The following is a 20,269-nucleotide window of genomic DNA, read 5'->3' as shown; positions in this document are numbered from 1 at the left end:
CTTTAGATATTTCACCATTCATTCAGTTTTCCATTTCCTTGTGCCTTTGAAAGCTTATAAGGCCTAATTATAAGGATGTTTAATGCCCACCAATAAAACAGTCTGACAAATTTAACATGCAACATGCAGCATTTTGCTTACATTACACATACTAAATCCCAACTCATTATTCACTTTATTCTTTTTCCTTTTTTTATTTTTCTATCATTCACTTTTAACTTAGAGTACATAGTGTAACCATTATGTCAGTTATCAATGGGTGGCCAGGGACTGACCCCACCAGGATTTTGTTGTTGTCTATTAGTTTATGCAGGGAAGTGCAGATTCACCATTTATGACTTTTGTTATTAGACCCTCACCCACCCATCCGTGACACTTCACAGGGCAGCACCCTTGGATCAGCAGTTCTTGACACTTTTCTTTTTTTTTTTTTTATTGTTGGGGATTCATTGAGGGTACAATAAGCCAGGTTACACTGATTGCAATTGTTAGGTTTTCTTATCAGCCCTGGTCTCTTTTCTGGGAAAAAACAGTGTTCTATTTTATTTTTTGTAAGTGCTTTTCATAGTGAAGTTGGTAAGCAGTGTCTTAGTGTTTGGTGAAGATGAAGGTATGTATGAATGAAAATATATCTGCTAATTCTGTAAATCCATTTATGTGAAGCCGTGACTTATTTTTTTTCACAGACATGTCAAGAGGGCATATAATTTGTCAGTAGCTGAGGTGGAGGAAGGCCTGATAGTGTCAGATTTTTAAGGAAATGATGAAAACATTGTCACTGGTGTAAATAGTGAACAAGAGGAATGTATAGCAGTGGAAAGTGAAATTATTCATTTTAAGGAAGAGGGTGAAGAGGAAGAAAAAGATGGTGACAATGGAGAAGACGAAATGCAAACTATGGAACCCAAGAGAAGAAGACCACACTCAGTTGTACGAAGAGTGGCCTACAGCTCAGATGGCAGCACCATCGGAAATATGGAATTCACAGCTGATCAAGTATCAGGGAGGAGACAATCGGCTAATACTATGAAGACTCAACCCAAAAGTCCACTGGATGCTTTCCAACTATTTATTGATAATGAAGCTGTGGATGTGATTATCAAGTTTATAAACCAGAAACTACATCTAGACCAAGAGTTATGTAAAGGACTATTCATTCAAAATTCTGGCAATTTGTGAAAGAAGAAATATTAGGATTAAATGGAATTCTTCTAAATGGTGGTGTGTGCTAGCAAAATAACGACGATTTCTGAGATTTTTTTTCAGTGAGGATTTTCTGGTTTGCTGTGCTGTTTTCAGAACACAGAATATGACTCCTACTGAAATGTCTGTGTTTTGATGTTGCTGCAACATATGAGGCTCCCAAACAGTGTGATGAGTTTGCTCCAGTTCGAGGGCTCTGGAATATGGTTACAAATAAGCTCTCACTCTATTACAATCCTTGTGAATCTGTCACTGTTGATGAAGACTGGTGTCTCTCCATGGGCACCGTGCATTCAGACTTTACATGCCAACTATACCTGGGAAGTATGGGATTGCAGTGAATCTTTTGTGTGACTCTTTCTTAAACTATGTTTTGTGGGGCAGCCATATGCTAGGAAATCAGAGAACCAAGAAATTACAGAATTGGCTCTGAGATTGTAAAAAGCCTGGTTCAGAACTGTCATTTCGATCAGTTTAGAAGAAATATTACCATAGACAGAAAATTTACCTCCATCACCCTGGCTTTTGATCTGCTTCAAAAAAATGTAACTGCAATTAGTAATGTTGGCAGTGATAAAAGGTATTTTCCTCTAGAACTCAGGCCAGCACATGATGAAAAGTTCTCCCTCTGGAAGAGAAAGATTTGCCTTCTCTTCCTATGTGACATTAGTAAGTTATGTTCTGAAGACAGGAAAGGTAGTTACAAGTGCTTTCCACACAGCATGATTATACAAAAGTGCCAGATAACAAGCCTGATGTAATCCATGTTTATAATATTTCTAAAGCAGGTGTTGACACACTTGATAAGTGCCTGAGAAAGGACTGACTCCTGTCATCTTGGTGTTAGCCCCTGGCCATTTCCTTCAACAACACTGATATTGCAGCATACAATTCTAGACGTGATTTTACAGGAAACGAAGCCTCTGGTTGCAACTTCATTCAAAGAAACAATCAGGAAGAAAATACTTTTTGGAAAGATTTGGCACAACAGTTCTGTGAAGAAAACACAAGAAGGCACACCCAAAATGTGCACAAGTCTCCACGCAGAAAAATACACGATGGCAATGAATCTCTGTGGACACAAGTGCAAAGACAAGGTGCGGTGACAAGAGGAAAGGTTCATACTGAACTGAAAGGAAGAGTTACAACACAAGCAGTAAAAAGGTTACCAAAAAAGGTCGCTGCGACCTTTGTCCTGTGGGAGAGATGGGAGACTATGAAGGTAAACAGTGACTGCAGCAAATACATCTGTCCCAGACACACATCCAAAATGGAACTAGAAAACGCAGAGAATGTGGTTAAAGTGTTGTTAGATATTCCTACAATGATATGTAAAATATATAGGTTTTTCTCAAAATTATATTACCGACTGCCCCTCCCCCCACTGGTATTCATCGGGCACTGAATTGGTGTTGATGTATGGTACCAGACACACAGGGGCTCGTCAAGACATATCAAAAAAAGCCCCCACATCCTCCTCTTTCCAGCCCTGGGACAGTGCCCTTCCCACTCCTTTAGTGTGCCCCAGAAACAAGTGCAGCTCACAGGGATTATATACAGAATGTCAGGCACAGGGAAATTAATGGAATGGTGGAGGGGAAGGAGGACCAGCAAGAGGGACAGATTTTTTTCAGATTGATATGAAGGTACACACGATCGGGTTACATAGTTGGCCTTTGAAAGGTTAAAGTCTGAATTCTCAACATGTCCTTCATGCTGGGAGAACTGGGTGGCCACATGTAAAAGACTCAAACTGGTCCTGCACCTCTCACCACTTACAAAACTTAACTCATGGTGGAGAAAAGATTTCAATCTAAGACCTGAAACTTGAGGGATGGATTTATTTGGAAGGCCCTAGAAGGCTCTTGCACAGAAAGTGACTACCCAAACCCCTCCAACTACTCCACTTTCCAGCTTCTTTTTACCCTTTTAAAAACGTGTGTACTCACTATGTCTACTTTTCATCCATCGCTCCTTTCAAATGACCTGCTCAAGCCACTGTGCCTCCTGGTTTCCCTAAGCCAAGAGCCCTCGGTCTTCACCACACTAGACATCTCTGCAGCATCTGACCAGCCCCATTCCCAACCTCTCCTGCCTGGCCCCTGTCCAGCTTGCTCTGTGTCCTTCAGTCTCTCCTCCTCAGGCCACTCTGCCATGAGGTGACCCTATGCACTTGCCAAGGTTATAATTCAATTCTTCCCTTTCAATCCTAATGGTTTCTGGTACTACGGACCAGCTCTGAGCTGATTCTGATCAAAAGCTTCTCCCAGGGGCCCTGCAGGCACCCTCCTCCAAAGCCAGGTGTCATGCACCATGGAGGATGCCCCTGGTGCAAATCACTAAGGGCCTCAGACTGCTGGCTCTGGGACCTGGACTCCAGCAGCAGAGGGCAGCTCGCCTGGTTGTGTCCTTCCCTTCCCAGGCCACCCCCCTCCTCCACCCCTGTGAGGAGGGCCCATCCTACAGGATCTGCATGTGTTAAGTAAGGGCTCAGTAAATACTCACAGAAGGAGGGAGGGAGAGAAGGAGGAATGGAATCTACCCAACCAATCCACCATCTTTGCATCAGACACATGGTGACCAAAATCTAGCTGAGAATCAAGGAGGACAAGGATAGAATGTGGGTCCCAAGTGTGAGTCCAAGAATAGGAATTCAAGGGGAACCATACCTGTGGTTGGAGATGGTTGGAAATTGTGCAGGAGATGGCAGATGGCTGTGGGGAGAGCTGGGGTGGGGACAGCCCCGAAGAGACAGCGTGGGGACTAAGACTAGAGTTTGGGAACTATTGATGCCAGAATGAGCACTGGCTGTGTAAACAAAACCTCCCTTATTCAGAACCAATTTATCCATGTCCCATGTGATTTTTAAAAATGGTTCATAGAAAAACTCAAAGTAAACCTTTAAAAAAAATGCCAGCAACAACAAAAAGTCAGAGATTTATACCACTGTGTTATTTTTCAGATTGAATTTGGCACATAAAATAAAATGATTACGGGAGGAAAAGGGAGCACCTCACCCTATAAATCAATAAGCCATCTACCATCCCCCCTCCCCCCGCCGCCCCATTCTGCCTGCGTGCAATGATGCCTGTGTTACGTTTGGCATTCCCAGCTGTGCGTCTTCACCCCAGCAGCTTCCAGCCAGCCCAATGGTGCACTGAGGTAGCAATGCCCGTGCCCAGAAGTCAGCCAGAGCCTGGAGTGACCAGGCGCATTGGCAGGCCAACCCCACCTCCAGCAGCCATGTCCACCCCCTGTAGCCACACATGGCTTTATATGACAATACTATGAAAATACTAGCAATTGTTAAGATCTTCCTGAGTACGTGGAACACACATACAAGGCTACTTGTTTATTAAAGATAAAAACCAAAATGCTTATTTCAAGCAATTTTCTAACCGAAAATTAAAGCAATTTTCTAATAGACCTAGAATGAGAAACTTCAACATGAACTAAATTGTGAATATAGAAGTAGCAATTAAATATAAGAATTAACAATACGCATATTGGCCCACAACAAAATCTCCCGTTCCAGAAAGGGCTGACTTCATCGAATGGTACCTTCCTGTCCTTTGACAGGAAATTCCATATCCAGAGAAATATAGGAGAAATGACAGCTAGGGAGAGACAGGCTGTCACCAGGACCCAGATGCTTTCCTCAAGGCCTAAGGACCAGTGTAGGGGGAGGAAGCATTTTTCCTACTTTGGAGACACATCACACCTACTAAACATTTTATTATTCTTGAGGAAATTCCCACAACTTTGTGAATGTGAGGAATTCCCCAACATTGTGAATGCTCCCTTCCAGGACCAGGTGCAGGCATGGTGGCATGCAAAAGATACACCCAAACAACTGTCAGAACATCCTGCGGGTCCATTTCTGCGGAAAGTAGCAGTAGAGGTGCCCAGCACTGGGGGAAGCTCATCCTGACACCTGGTGCCCAGGGTCCATCCAAACACAGGCTACACTGTCCCCGCCCTGGGACCTGCATGGAGCAGTCTCACCATGTGACTTGTGTTGGGTCTAGCTATGTTCACCTCCAAGCCTCTCTCTGCAGCCTTCCCCAAAGCTGCTCTCTCCCATTTTGAAAAGGGACCAGAATGTGTGGCAGGTAGACACCCCAGTTCACACATCCAAGTCCATCCACCTCCATACAGAGCTGGCCAGTCCCCAAAGCAGGCGGGCAAATGAGCACACTACTAGTAGAGGGATGAACCAGGGAAGAGACAGGGTGTTTGAGAAGGGAATTCCAGGGGTCTCTGGTAGGCACAGATCCCAAGTGTGCACATCCTCTGGGCCCTACACATCCTTGTCAAGCTGAGAAATGTGGCTGGCCAAGCTGCAGAGCAGAACCTTCGAAGGTACAGGACCAGATTTCTGCAGAAACCCAGGAAGAGAGAGTCGATGTTATATACTCAGTAGGTGATGTCTCCGTCTTCCAGGGGCCTGAAGTAGTCAAGCCTCAACATGAAACTTATAAGAAAATCCCACCTATGCTTTTTACATTTCCATCTCATATTAATACACTCTCCTCCCTTCCCAGGGAGTACCTCAGAGACACAAATACAGCGTCTTTTAATACAACCTCTCATCCCAATCATCTATCAATGTGTGCATATGTATCAATCTGATGCAATGGAGAAATTAGAGAATTAGGTTCCAATTCATTTGGCCATAACATAAAAGTAACTATGGATGAGACCTTGGAAAAAGAAAGGGCTAAAGGAGGTTCTTTAGCTCATGAAACATCACACCTCCTGGGGTTCACCAGACCACAGGAACCAGAACCCAGAGACAGGATGGGCTTCGTGTCCTGTCCTTTGTCCCCTTCCTAAATGCCCTGCCTTGAAATTTCTGGCCTCTCCTAGACCTCCAACCTACCTCCTCTCTGGGCACATGCCAGCGGCTCCAAAGGACATGTCTAAGAGCTGAGTCTGAGAGACTATCCCTCTCAATCTGGCAAGAGCAGCTGTTTCTCAAGTTGGAATCTAATGGGAGAGTTTCAGAGAACGAGGCGTTCCATACCAGAAATTCTACATTGTTTGCACTTCTATAATTTTTTATCATACTAAAATATGCACACAGTGAAATACACGAACCTTAAGTGTACACAGTTCCATAAACTGTGACAACTGTATGCACCAGGACTACTCCATCAGGACAGAGACCACTGCTGTCACCCTCCAAAGCTCCCTTGTGGCTTTTAGTAGTCACACAGCACCAACATTCTGATTTCTCTCCCGCCTCTACAATCCTTTGGCACAACCCTTCAGTGCGCTCTAGGTGGCTAGCTTAGACTTCCTTCAAAGCCCACATTAGTACTAATGTGTGCGTATGCACCACAGCAGGGTAGGAAAAGCAGTGGCTCTCAAAGGGATGGGTGTGGCCCCCCAGGGAAGCATTTCAGAAATCAGGTGCACTTTGGGTGATGACTGCACATTCAGTCTTGAAAGCCAGGGATGCTACACAGCTGGGACAACACTAGGAAATTCTGCTTAGTAGACACTCATCCCTCATCCCTTGACCCATGTCACCTCAAGGTATCCCAATTCATGCCAGGAAATGTACAGAAACATATGTATACTATTTGGAACCTAGCTCCCAACTCCAGTTCATATTTATGTAAAATACTTACTGTTGTCATAATTTTTATACACATAGAATTTTTTAGGAATGCAACTACTGTGAAAATTAAGAGAAAAATGGCCTTTAACTACCACATAGGCCTTGGCCAAGAGTCGTCCATCCTTTAGTGGATTTGGATGGTGGCTCCAGGCTGCACTTGGAGCTGTCCCACCACAGCTACTCTGCAGCTAGTCTACAAAAACCACCGAGCGACCTCTCCAGGGTCGAGTTCAGCTCAGCCCTAAGCAGCTATACACCAAAACACATCATTTAAATACAAATTGCTTTTATCTCTTCTTTACATATAGTTATTATATTGATATTTTAAAATTACGCTCTAGATAAGTTTTGTTATATTTTGTTTCAGACATATAAAGGGAGTGTTTAAGAATATTTGCATAAAGAAGGAAGTGTTAGGTTTTGATGAGATGGAAAATGATAGCATTTAACTTTTTATTTAACTCTTGGTCAGAAGTCATTGGCTGTATTTTCAGGGGTCCATAAGATCTCAGGGGTCTATAAGATCTCACTAAATGTGCATACCAGCATGGCTACACCTCTCAGTTACTACCCCAATATATGGTTGCCAAACTGCATGGACAGATTGAGTCATTTCGAAAGACAGCCTAAAACTTGCTCTTCCCATCTGTTTCATGGGGACCTTCATGAGAACGTCCCCACTTCTCTTTGTCCCAAGAATGCTTTTTCTCCCGAGAACTTTGCTTTCATCTTAAAGACACGGGTGAATGTGCTCTGCCCGCTTTCCTGCCTCCCACTGTGTTTGCATTGTCAATCTTCACTACATATTAGAATCACCTGGAGGTGGGGGGGTTAAAAATACCAGTGCCTGGCACACCCTCAGAGATGCTAGTTTGTTTGCTCTGTGTCCAGTCTCAGCATTCCTCAGAATGCCTCAGGCAGTGCTAAGGTGCTGGCAGGGCTGGCACACTGGGCTCACCTAAGCCTCTGCAGCCCTGCCTGGGCCACTTCACAAGCATTTAGGCCACCAAGGTCTACATCAGGCGTCCTCAAACTTTTTAACAGGGGGCCAGTTCACTGTCCCTCAGACCATTGGAGGGCCGGACTATAGTTTAAAAAAAAAAACAAAACTATGAACAAATTCCTATGCACACTGCACATATCTTATTTTGAAGTAAAAAACAAAATGGGAACAAATACAATTCACACCGCTTCATGTGGCCCGCAGGCCGCAGTTTGAGGATGCCTGGTCTATCTACATTTTATACATTTCTAGACTCATTTTGACAGAGGAGAGAATAGCAGGTAACAGTGCAGACCCTCGTCCTGCACTAGCAGCCTACCTACCAAGGTGGAGGAGACCATCACACAAGCCAAGCACCCACACAAGCCAAGCAACAGATGGGTACCAGTGTGGGCCATGAAAGTGGTAAGGTCATGGTGGATCTATTGTGTAGCACAAGCATGTGAGGATCTCGGCACCTCCCCACTCCTATGCTAGGGTAGTTTCACCACAATTGATCAGCTTTGCACCTCTGATTCATGAGACACTCCCACCACAACATCTTTGCCTACAGGTGGGCACCCGCCTCACACTGGTACATCCAGCCACAGGTTCCCATCTGCCCTGGTTTATGTGCGTGGTAAAGCCACTCCTTGCATCTTAGCAGCTCTGCTTTTTTCCAGGGAACCAGAGAGCTTCATCTGTGCCCATCATCTCCTCCACTTCACTGAGTGGTGTCTGTTGGGCAGCAAGTTGCCCACATCCTGCTCAAAGGGCCAGACTCCAAAGACAGACTGCCTTAGGAAGAGAGACTGCCATGTCTTGTGACTTGAGTGAGAGGACAGAGAACTTCATTTGTTTTATTCATTGCTCTATCCCCACAGTACCCGGCAGAGAGAGGACATTCAGTAAACATTTGTTTAAGAAATATGTGAGTCTAATATTAAGCAGTATTTCACCATTGGTGAAGAATTTACTCAACAATTGTTACATGTTTCAGACCCATACAGAAAATTACGATGCCACGATATGACATAGAGGGAGCACCACAGCCTGCTAGAAATGAGAGATGAGTGGGGCAGAGTTGGTCAGGATCAAACCTTGCCCTGCTAAGGTCAAGTGAGAATTCTCATCCAACATCTGTTCTTGGATGGCATAGAAGCCACACGTGGGCGAACAGGGCCTGGCGATGCTTCACCGGCAGCAGAGAGGCAGCTAGCCAAAGGGGACTGAAAATAAATCAAGGCTCCACTCACCCTTTTTGTGTAGCACAAAAGCTAATGCAGGATAATAAATGAAATACTGAATAGGATCTTAAATTACAAATTAGGAGGGAAATAATGTCAATAACTGTTAGTAAACTGGGTGGGGAAAGGGCCAGAGAACGTCCCCAACACCACTGCTGGCTTTCCATAGCCCATCTAGAGCCCCAGCGTCCCCATTTTGTCCGTTCACCTTCCAGAAGCTCAGCACTGAGCTAGGGTGACCCCAGACATCCCATTGCAGTGACAGCCAGGGCTGAGAGTCCACCTTTCCTCTGTGACATCAGTGGTCCAAGGTCATGGTGTCCCTTGTCTCAATTCCTAGGATGAGGAGCTAAAACCATGGAATGTGCTTATCTGAGGAGTGTCCCTTGCCCCCAGGAAACACTATGTAGGAATCACCTCTGAACACCCTCCTGAGCTTTCCTCCCTGCGGCAAAGAGTCCCCATAGGCAGGGACTGTTGGAAGCCATCAGGAAGGAAAGTAGAAGACACAGGGGTTTGGATCCAGAGGTCTAGCTCTCCTCCTGGGTGCCAGTCCTCCAACAAGTTAGTCACCTGTCTAAGCCTGTGTTTCCTCTGCTGTAAAACTAGTGTGATGACAACACCTTCCTCTCAAGACTGCTGGGAAGATAAAAGAGCAGTGCATGTTAAGAACCTTATAAACTGTAAAGGGCTGGCACACTTGCTGGAAATAAGGAGTGTCTTCTCCCTACTTGCTGGTAGCTATACCGCTCAACATCATCCTTGATCAGAAGGGACAACATGGCATCCTCCCTGGTGCCTTTAAGGCCTCGTCTCGTCTCCCCTTAGTGAGATTGACTCTTTGAGCCTAACCCCTAAGACCAACAACACTCCTGAACCAGTTGAACTCGCCCGGATTAAAACGCCTGGAAACAATTCACACAGGGAAACGCATGCCTACCTAGAACCACCCTCCGGAATGACTGGCAGTTACCCCCAAAGATCTAAACAACCTTTACTACTGCTTCACACAGGGAACACACGTACACTGACTTAATCGCCACCACCTGATTACACAACAAACTGGCAACCAAGTGTAATTTAGGAAGGAACTTACCGCGTACTGCAGAGCCGGCAGCCAGACCGCGAAAGTGTCAAAGCCACAGGCCGCCCTCCCACAGCTCATCCCGGGGACGCCCCTGCTCTCTCCTACCTGGACGAGCCCGGTAGCGCGTAAAGGGACCCGGCTCGTCCCGGAGCCCAGAGAGGAATGCTCCGGGGCGCGGACGCACGATGATGGTCACATTCCTGCCGCTCCCCGGGGGCGCGCGGGGCAGGCCTGCGCCCCCAATGCCCGGCCCGGCCGCGCTCCGGCTCCTCCCGGCCGGCGCCGCGCGCTCCGAGTGGGCTTCGGGCGCCGGGCACGAGCTGTGCCCGCCCTCGCGGCCGGGATCTGCGGGGCGCGGCTCCGGCTGCAGCCCAGCCACCGCGGGGGCGGGCAGCGGGCGGAGACGGCTCTGAGGGGCCGGACGAGGGCGGCGGCAGGCCGCTCCAGGAGTCGAGAGGGCTGACCCGGTGCCCCCCGCTCCCCGCCCAGAGGAGCAGGAGAGGCTGGACAGCCCCCTCCGGATGCCGCCGGAGGTCCCGCCAGTTCTAGAGAACTGGAGGGCTGCCAGCGCCCCCAGACCACGGCCCAGCTCCTCGAAGGACAGCGACGGTGGACCCACCAAAATTAGTTGGGACAACTCACCTAGCCATGGCGACCTGCCTCTGTCACCCCACCGAGCTGGGTGGCGACCAGCAAATTGAGCTGGCGACCTGCAAGGCATCAAATCAAGAAGCAAAGCTAATCCTTTAGAGTCCAGAGTGGCCTCTGGAGCCAGGAGCGCCAGGCAGGCTCCTCTGTGGCTGGCTTTGTGAACTTGGACTAACCTTCTTTGTACCTCCCTTTCCTCTTCAGTGAAAAGGAAACAAAACAGCACCCATTTCACAGTTTGAGGACATTAAATAAGCTAATACATACGAAATAGTGCCAGGCACAGAGCTGATACTGCACAATCATGGTCTCCTGGGTTTATTGTTATTGTTAGGCACCTAGATGAAAAATCAGTTTACATATGGAACAACCTTGACAGCAGATTTCACCTGGGGAGAGACCTTGGGTTACGCTTTTAAACTGAAAGCCCCCTTCTCCCACTAGCTCACTTTGCAAATGAGACTTCACACCCAGGGAAATGCAAAAAAGGCCAAGGTCATACAGCAAGCACCTGGCAAGGTCACACCTAGACCTCCACAGAGGGAGAAGCTGCACAGGGGTCTCCCAGCAGCCTGGGAGTTTCATGCCTGCTCTTTCCTTGCACTCTGCCTGGGACTGGAAGTCTTAATGGATGGTCTTCCAAGGAGAGATTAGTAAATGATGACTGTTTCCTTCTTCCAGGACACACCACCCCTTCCTGATATGTCCCTTCAGAAATCTAAGAATTGGGATAATTGGAGCCTCTGCTACCCCCGATAATTCTGGGATTGGGAAGCACTTAAAAGAATGAGCAACAATAACTCATCAGCCCTAAGAGCTACCTTGTGGTGTGGCATGATGACAATTTCTCGTTTTTTTTTTTTTTTCCAGAAGTTTGAATGGTTCCTTTTTCTTAGAAGAGCAGGCTTAAATCTGAGGCCAGTGATTCAGAATTATGAAAATTCATCAACTGTCCCATCTCTCAGTGTTCCTTACAGAGCAGTGATGTCCACAGCCTTGATTCCACTCAGAGTTGCAACAATCCCACGTTCAAATCAGACATGTCAGATCTCTGGGGCTGAGGCCCAAACATACTTCAGTATTTTGAAAGCTCCCAGGTGATTCCAACATGCAGCCAGGGCTGTGCACAACTGTTCCTCGAAGCTCCCACAGCGACACCAGTCCTCTGAATCCTCCACAAAAAGCCACTTCAACACTGTGTTCAAGCGGCAGTTAGTGACAGCTCCAGCAAGTGAGCCTAACTTGGTGCTGTAGAGCCAGCCTGGAAGCCCTATGAGGATGACCATAAACTTGTCCTGCCATGTACGTAATTAAAGTTTTTAAAAAGTGAAATTGATTTCTGTAATCACGTAGATATAGCCACTGTTTTATCTGGGACCTTGAAGTCACTTCCTTTCTCAGCCATGCCGACCACTGTTACTGACTCCCCCCTTTCCTTTATTTCCTTTCCTTGGCTAACTTGTGTATCCACCCACCTCGCCTCATCCGCCCCCCCCCCCACTTGGAGACTCCATCAGGTGGAGACGTCATCCCTGTTTTGCTCTCTCCTCTGGCCTCAGCACCACACCAACGCTCTGAGCGCATCCATATGCTTCAGCATAAGGCACATCACAGACACTGGATGTTCTTTAGGATTAATCATCCCATCCAGTGGTTCACATCCAGACAGAAGCTTACCAGGAATAGAAATAGGACCTTTAGCATCTGGAGTATCTCCCTCCAACCTCAGAAGTGTTTATCATCCACAAGACCTAGCTCTTTGTTATCCACCCCCAAGCCACATTCCTTATGGGTGACCTTGTCGCCTGAAGATTTCCAATCTGTCATCCACCTGTTAAGCCAACCAGTTCCTGTGATGCTCTTTTGGAAGAGTCTCTAATGATGCACATGAAACAAAATCACATTGATCAATATGGTGTGAGCTGATGCTTAAAAAATAAAACATTTCCAGGCAGCGCCTGTGGCTGAGTGGGTAGGGCGCCAGCCCTGTATACTGAGGGTGGCGGGTTCAAACCCAACCCTGGCCAAAGTGCAACAACAACAACAAAAAAAAAATATCCGGGCATTGTGAGGGGTACCTGTAGTCCCAGCTACTGGGAGGCTGAGGCAAGAGAATCTCCTAAGCTCAGGAGTTGGAGGTTGCTGTGAGCTGTGTGATGCCTGAGCACTCTATCAAGGGCAATAAAGTGAGACTCTGTGTCTACAAAAAAATTAAAAAAAAAAACACTTCCCATGGCCCAGGTGGCAGGACAACATTTTGAAAGATTGCCCATTATAAACATTAACACTAGGCTTGAAAAGAGGATTTTATGCTTATGCCCTTGAACCCTTATTGGAGAACCTAGGCCATATATTTTATATCATAAATCATTGAGTACAGAAGAATGTATGGTGATGTAAAGCTATGTGTTCCCAGTCACAGAAGCAGAATGGACCGGCAGGTGCAAAGGGGAGAATAGAAAGAGGTAGCTGACATTTATTGAATCCTGAAAATGTTTCTAAGAGGTGGCCCAAGCCCCCATTCTCTAGCACTACCATAGAAACACTATCTTCCTCCTGAGGGTGGAAATTGATAGAGAATCCTGGAAGTGAGAAACTTCACTTAACTTCCCATCGTATGCCCCAGGATACCACCAGGGTCATAATAAAGCCTGGAATGCAGCTTAGCCTGAGACACAGTGCAGCCCTGGCATGAGAACTGCCTAAGTCTTGGGACAGGCTGATTCATAAAGTCTAGCGCACCAGGTGCACTTATATGAGTTCAGGTAAAGAAGTCTCCAATCCCTGAATGGCAGCTGTGATGAGGCTGAGACAACCAACACCTATAAGAGCCCTTGGACTCATGGTTGGCAGGACGAACCTGATCTCAGCTGAAGTCTGTAAGAATAGAGGATGATCTATGAACCAGAACCCCTCTTGGACACCAGAACAACTCTTCATCATTTCCATCCCCATCACTCCCACCACCCCTAAGAACTCCAATGACTCTCTAGAGGAAATAAAAGCAGAGTTTGGAGGGCAAAGAATTCTGACTAGATGGCGCCCTTGCCCCCAGGAAGACCCAGTCTTAAGCCGGTAGATAGAAAACGAATTTAAATTAGTGAGTTTTTTTCTGTCATTAGATGGAAATGAGGAACTCGCAAGTGAATTGTAATTGTAGAGAAATAAAGAAAATTACATTTTTGCACACAGGACCTCTGTGATCTTAATTTGGCATACCTATTTTTGTTCTTCATGCTGCTGCCAGTAATCTCTCACAGAACCATAACGTAGACCTGAAACCACTGTCCTAGATGGACTTCCTTCTATGGCCGGGTTGTTGGCTGCTCTCACACACATTTTCCACCTACTGACCTCCAAATAACCACTCTCCTATCTACGTCTTTCACCTCCTCCTTTCTCTACAGCTCTTCACTTTCAGTTGGCTCCACCTTCCCCATCATCTTTCTACTCAGTTTCCTCTGGTTTTGCAAGACCTTTACCAGGAAGAAAGCTACATGTGAACTGGAGATAAGACGTGGTGAGAAAATGTAACATAGACCCTAAGACAGTCACAGGCAATGAACCATTCCTTAATCTTTATTACAGGAGGAAGAAAAGATGGACGTGATGGGCAGATGGGCCAACTTTTTGTTCTATTTGCAGCTTGACTCTTGCTCAATGAAGGTAAATGACCGAAAGTGCTTTTTGTACCTGGTTTTTCCCAGAAATAACATAGCAAGCTCCAGAGGCTGATAGAATTGATAACTTCCAGGTACTGCTTGCACCTAACACAACCAGATTGGTGGCCTCTGTCTTCTCTTATGCAAGCAGGCTGGCTTCTGTTTGATGGCCCCTTTAATGTGTGAAACTTAAAGCACCAAGAATTAAACTATCATTGTCTCAAAGGCAGCCCATCCCAGCTTCTTCACATCATCTAAGAAGTGCCTATTGGAACCTCTGTGCTCCTCCATATGCCAGACATGTAACAAGAGTGAAGCCCAAATCTTGATTTTAAAAGAAATACTCTTTCCCTCATAATTCTCCATGGTCCCACCATTCTTTGGTTCTCTGAAAGTCTCTGCAAGTCTCTGGACTTTCATGTTGGAGACATTCAACTCTTTAACCCTTTCTGAATGTAACTGACCATTTATTTTCTTTAAGTAATTTTCTTTTAATATGATCATTGTAATAAACTAAAGATGGCTGACAATTCTTTGATCGTTATCTAATTTAGAGGATGAAGTCTAATTTCCCTTCCCTTTAACCTGGGCTGGCTTCAGTGACCTGCTCTGCCGATTTCAAACAATAGAATGTAGTAGAATTGACTTCCTGGGACTTATGGGCTCAATCATAAAAAATCTTTGCTATTCTTCCTGGGACTCTTGGAACACTCACTCCTGGATTCTAGAGATGCCAGGTAAGAAGCATTACCGTCCTGAGACCACCTTACTGTTAGAAAGCCAAGCCACAGGGGAGCCACACACAGGCACACCAGTCCATAGCCCCAGCTGTCAGCCAGAGTCAACTCCAGCCATAGAAATGCACCATATTGAATGTCAGGCCAGTCAACTCTGCTCAATGGCTATCTGACTACATCCACAAGAGAAGCCCCACCTGAGAACCACCTAGCATTTCCCCATCAACCCACAAAATCATAGGTGATAATAATACATTGTTGTTTTAAGTCACAGAGTTTTAGGGTAGGCTGTAGCACAATAATAGATAATTAAAATGATGGCTTACTCAAGATGTGTCATGTTTCTCCTTGCCTTATCTTGCACCATATAAAGCAGCCTAGCATGCAAGGTATCTCAGAATTAAAACAACACCTAACCTCCCTGCTCCAGTATTACCTCTGAACACTGATTCAGTTATTATTAAGACAGTCTTACCAGAAAACAAAGGAAAAATGAGAGCTGCAAATAGGTTTAGGTTTGGCTATACTATTTTGAGTATAAGAAGTGGCTAAAACTATGTGCTTTGAAGTAAATGCTAACTGCTGGAGTGACTGGGTTTCTAGGGTTGTTATTCAGTGGTTTTCTAAGAAATAGTGCAACCCATGAGAATTGTCTCCACTATCCTAGGTACTTGGAGGAGTGACAAGCAGGCTACTACTTCTATTAACAGTATAAGAGAAAGAAAAAAAAAACAAACAGTATAAGAGGAAAAATCTGGTCAGACTCAGGAGTACCATATTTGTTCAATCATTTCTCTAATGTCCAAAGGTTATGTGAACACCCAACTATTTCTCCTGCTTTCTTCAGAACAGTTTGGCAACAGCTCAATAGCAAGTGCACTGCTGTCCAACACTAATGATTGTGATCCAGGACTTTCCCAAGAGAGAATGGGGGAGCTGGCAAAGGTTTCTTCCTTGGGGCCAAAGATTGGGAGAAGATGCTATAGTACCACTGATTCCTTCTCTACCTTTTGCACTCTCATAAGTAAACCACAGTTTTAAAAACCTGCATGACAAGTGCTGAACTGTTCCTACTCTGGGATAGTTAGACCAGCTGATGAGTTTAAAATATGATCTAGAAGATAAGCTCAGACTGTCCTTGGAGGAAGCCAAAGCCACTGGGACTTGAGGCCTCCTGAAAGTAACAACAGTAGAAACGTGTGATCTCAATTCACCAGAAATGGCATAAAAGACAGTACCCAGACTGAACCACACTTTGAGCAGATGGCCCCCTGAGTACGATTTAGGCATGCTTCTCAGTGAGATGGCGACAAGGATTCCATCTCTTGTTCTTCTAGATTTCTGCTGTCCTACACATGTAACCTCTAGAAACATGTGGCTATTTAAATTATTTAAAATTTAGTTCCTTCATAGCACTAGCCACATTTCAAGACCTCAATACCCACATACCACTAGTGGCTACCATATAGGGCAGAACAGACACAGGACATTCCATCACTACAAAATATTCTGTTGGACACTGCAGCTTAAAGTCTAGACAATCGGGAACTCTGGAACAAAGGTCCTTTTCTAGAAAGCTAGTCTTCATCCAAAATGGACAATCTGCTTGTTTGAAATCTATGCTGTACAAGAATCTTCCTTTCAGTTTTCCTCTCTCCTTTGGATCAACCAGGTGATCATTTAGTCTGTTTTTCATTGCTCAGCTGAATCCTATTTGATCCTGTGTTCCCACTATATTTTAGGTACGCGATTTGTATATTTTTGAAATTACTTTACATTGTAAACAGATGGCTTCATGTCCATATTGTTGTTTGTCCAGTAAAAAAATAAATGTTAAATCTTCAGAGATAGGAACCCACGAATTCTTCAAGGTTGGGGAATCTCTCCATCTGCCATCTTAAACATTCATATACAATCAGATTAACACCCAGAATGTCAGAAGTAGTCAACAAACTGGCTAAAAAGGAGGGTACCGAAAAATTTTTTTTATCATAGGTGTTACCCCAAAGTTCTGCTGTCCCACAGAGGCAGCACTGGTCCCCAGTCACAGCATTATTAAATCAACAATAGATTATTACCTTTTGATTTAAAAGACTTAACACGTAAGTACATTAGCAAATGAGATTATAAAACCTCACTATGTTCTACAATTTTGTCATTCCTTTGTGTTTATTCTCTAAAAAAATATATCATTTGTGGTGCTTTGCCCTCTCCCTTTCATATATTAACAATGTGCTTATCCAGTAACTGCAATTTCCCAACTAAATCTGGGCACAAAAAATAACGATGCAGAGAAATACTCTCTAAGAAAGAGAATGCCCACAGAGAAGAGGTATGCACCCACAACCTAGGTTTTCTGAGAGAGTGGAGAACAGGTTCCAGCATGTAAAAGTTTGGATATGAAATAAAACCACACGTTTACTAAGATGAGAGGGTTTTTTTTTCCCTATGCCCAGGAAAAGGAAAAAAAAAAATCTCAGGAAACAAATGGTGATTAAGAAGGCTTTGAGGGCTTTTTCTGTTTTCTCTGTTGTGTGTGTGGAAGTAGTGATGCAGGTCCCTGGAAGAACCAGTAAAAGCCAGCAATTTAGGAAAGACCCTGGAACAGACTGCACAAAAGAGCAGCTTAAGCCAGGGAGGGAAGGAGGCAAAGAACACCAACAAGAACAGCACCAGGCACGCTGTGGGCTGAAGGGCAGAAGAGTCTCTGCCATTATCTCCACCTCATACGCAGATCTTGCATATCTTTTGTCAGATTTATCCCTAAATTTTTCATATCATTGATGCTATTGTAAAGGATATTATTTTTTAAATTTTGATTCCTGAATGTTCATGATTAATACATAGGTATATACCTGTTCTTGTATATTCTTTTCATCTTCTAACCCACAAAACTCACTTATTATTATAGTCCTGGTAGCTTTTTTATAGATTCCATGTGAATTTCTACATAGACCATGATGTTGGCTGCAAATAAAAACCATTTCTTTTCCAATAAATATGACTTTTGTTTCTTTTTCTTGACTTTTTTTGCACCAGCTAGATCCTTTAGTACAATGTTGAATATAAGTGGGGAAAGTGACCAGTCTTACTTTGGTTCTGATCTTAGGGGAAAAGCTTTCATTAAGTATGATGTTACCTGTAGGTATTTCACAGATGCCCCTCTCAGGTTGAGGAAGTTTCCTTCTATTCCTAATTTTCTGAGAGTTTTAATCAGGAATAGAAGTTGGATTTTGTCAGATGCTTTTCATGCATCTATTGAGGTGATCATATGGATTTTTTTTTTTTAGTTTTTCTTAATATGGTGAGTGACAATTACTGTTTTTCCAATGCTAAGTTAATCTTGCATTCTTGGACTAATGCCTACTTGATCATGATGTATTTGCCTTTTTATTTATTATTAGATTTGATTTACTAGTATTTTATTTAGAATTTTTTTTTTTGTGGAGACAGAGTCTCACTTTATGGCCCTCGGTAGAGTGCCGTGGCCTCACACAGCTTACAGCAACCTCCAACTCCTGGGCTTAAGCGATTCTCTTGCCTCAGCCTCCCAAGTAGCTGGGACTACAGGCGCCCGCTATCTAGAATTTTTATATCTATGTTCATGAGAAATATTGGTTTGCACTTTTCTTGTAATGCCCTGCCTGGTTTCAGTATCTGGGTAATTCTAGCCTCACAGAGTTGGGAAGAACCCATGAGTTGAGAAGCATTTACTCTTCTTCAATTTTCTGCAACAGTTTGGGTAGGATTTATATTGTATCCCCCTTACGTAGAATTCACCTCACCAGAGAAGTTATTTAGACCCAGAGTTTTCTTTGTTGGAAGGTTTTTAACTACAAATTCAATTCTTTTCATAGATAAAAAGCTATTCAAGTCATCTATCTCTTCTTGAATGAAGAATGACATAGTAGCTATGTCCTTCCTTCAAAGGATTTTTCCATTTCACCTAAGTGTCAATATTTTATGTTTTATTTGGTTCTTAATATCCTCTTTATCCTTTTAGTATTTGTAGTGTAAGGTAGTGATATCACCTAATTTCTGCTTTGGATATTTCTGTCTTCTCACTTTCATCCCTGATCTGTCCTGGCTAGAGGTTTATTAATTTTACCTACATTCTTAAACAATCAGCTCTGACAGCATGGATGTTTTCCCTATTTTATTTTTGATTCCTGTTTAGTTGCTTTCTTCTTTGATCTTTATTATTTATTATCTTTTGCTTCTTTGGGGTATAATATGTTACTGTTTTTCTAAGTACTTAAGGTGGAGGCTAGCGTCATCAATTTGACAATTTTCTTCTTTTTTAAATAAGCATTTAGTATTAAAATTTTCTTCTTAAGTGATATTAGATCACTCTGCATCTAAGAACCTTACAATGCTACAATTCCATTTCTCTTTGTCTGACGTTTGTGCTATTTTTTTCATGCATTTTACTTTTACATACATTATAAACCTCACACTACCTTATTATTATGTTAGTTTAAACAGCCATTTTAAAAAGAAATTGAAATAATACTCTGTCATTTCTGGTGCTCTTTATTCCTTTGGACAGATCCTAATCTCCACCTAGTGTCATTTCCCTGCTGTCCAAAAGATTCACTCTTATTTTTTGTACTGCAGATCTGCTGGTGATAAATTTGGCTTTCATATGTTTGAAATGATTTTATTTTGCCTTTGTTTTTGAAATGTATTGTCACTGTATATAGAATTATTGGTGGACATGTTTTTAGTGTATTAGAGATAATACTCTAAAAGCTTCCAACTTCCATTGTTTCTGTGAAAAACTGAATAATCCTTGTCATCTTTGTTTCTCTGTAAGTGTATTTTTTCCCCTCAGGCTCCTTTGAAGATTTTTTCTTTCTCACTGGTTTTAAACATGTGTAATCATGATGAAACTTGGTGTATATTTCTCCATGTTTCTTGGGACTCATTGAACTTACTTCAATCTATAGGTTTATAATTTTCATTCAATTTGGAAAGCTCTGACTATTATTTCTTCAAATAATTTTTTCTTTGCCCTTTCCTTTCTTTAGGAGACTTCAGTTATGCATGTATTTAGCTACTTGAAATTGTCCCACAG

At 43.9% G+C, this 20,269-nt stretch overlaps 1 protein-coding gene across 8 annotated transcripts in view; it reads right to left on the bottom strand.

Annotated features, from left to right (window-relative positions):
• IL1R1 (interleukin 1 receptor type 1) overlaps positions 1 to 20,269 on the bottom strand; it is an 85,911-nt gene that overhangs the window by 40,998 nt on the left and 24,644 nt on the right. For 2 of the 8 annotated variants that reach the window (XM_053587343.1, XM_053587346.1), the window contains exon 1: positions 10,155 to 10,492. The exons of 3 other annotated variants lie outside the window; for them this stretch is intronic. Coding sequence is in view for 1 of the 5 variants with exons in the window: in XM_053587340.1 (XP_053443315.1) it covers positions 10,155 to 10,223 (69 nt within the window). In the remaining 4 variants the exon portion in view is untranslated. Of the gene's footprint in view, positions 1 to 10,154; positions 10,494 to 10,787; positions 10,914 to 20,269 lie in introns of those variants that run through there. 3 more of the 8 variants (XM_053587345.1, XM_053587340.1, XM_053587344.1) reach the window with 3 other exon arrangements.

The sequence above is a fragment of the Nycticebus coucang genome, chromosome 4 (assembly GCF_027406575.1).
Source record: "Nycticebus coucang isolate mNycCou1 chromosome 4, mNycCou1.pri, whole genome shotgun sequence".
Lineage (NCBI taxonomy): Eukaryota > Metazoa > Chordata > Mammalia > Primates > Lorisidae > Nycticebus > Nycticebus coucang.
Note: the sequence above shows the minus strand (reverse complement) of the source record. Positions and strands in the feature narration are given on the sequence as shown.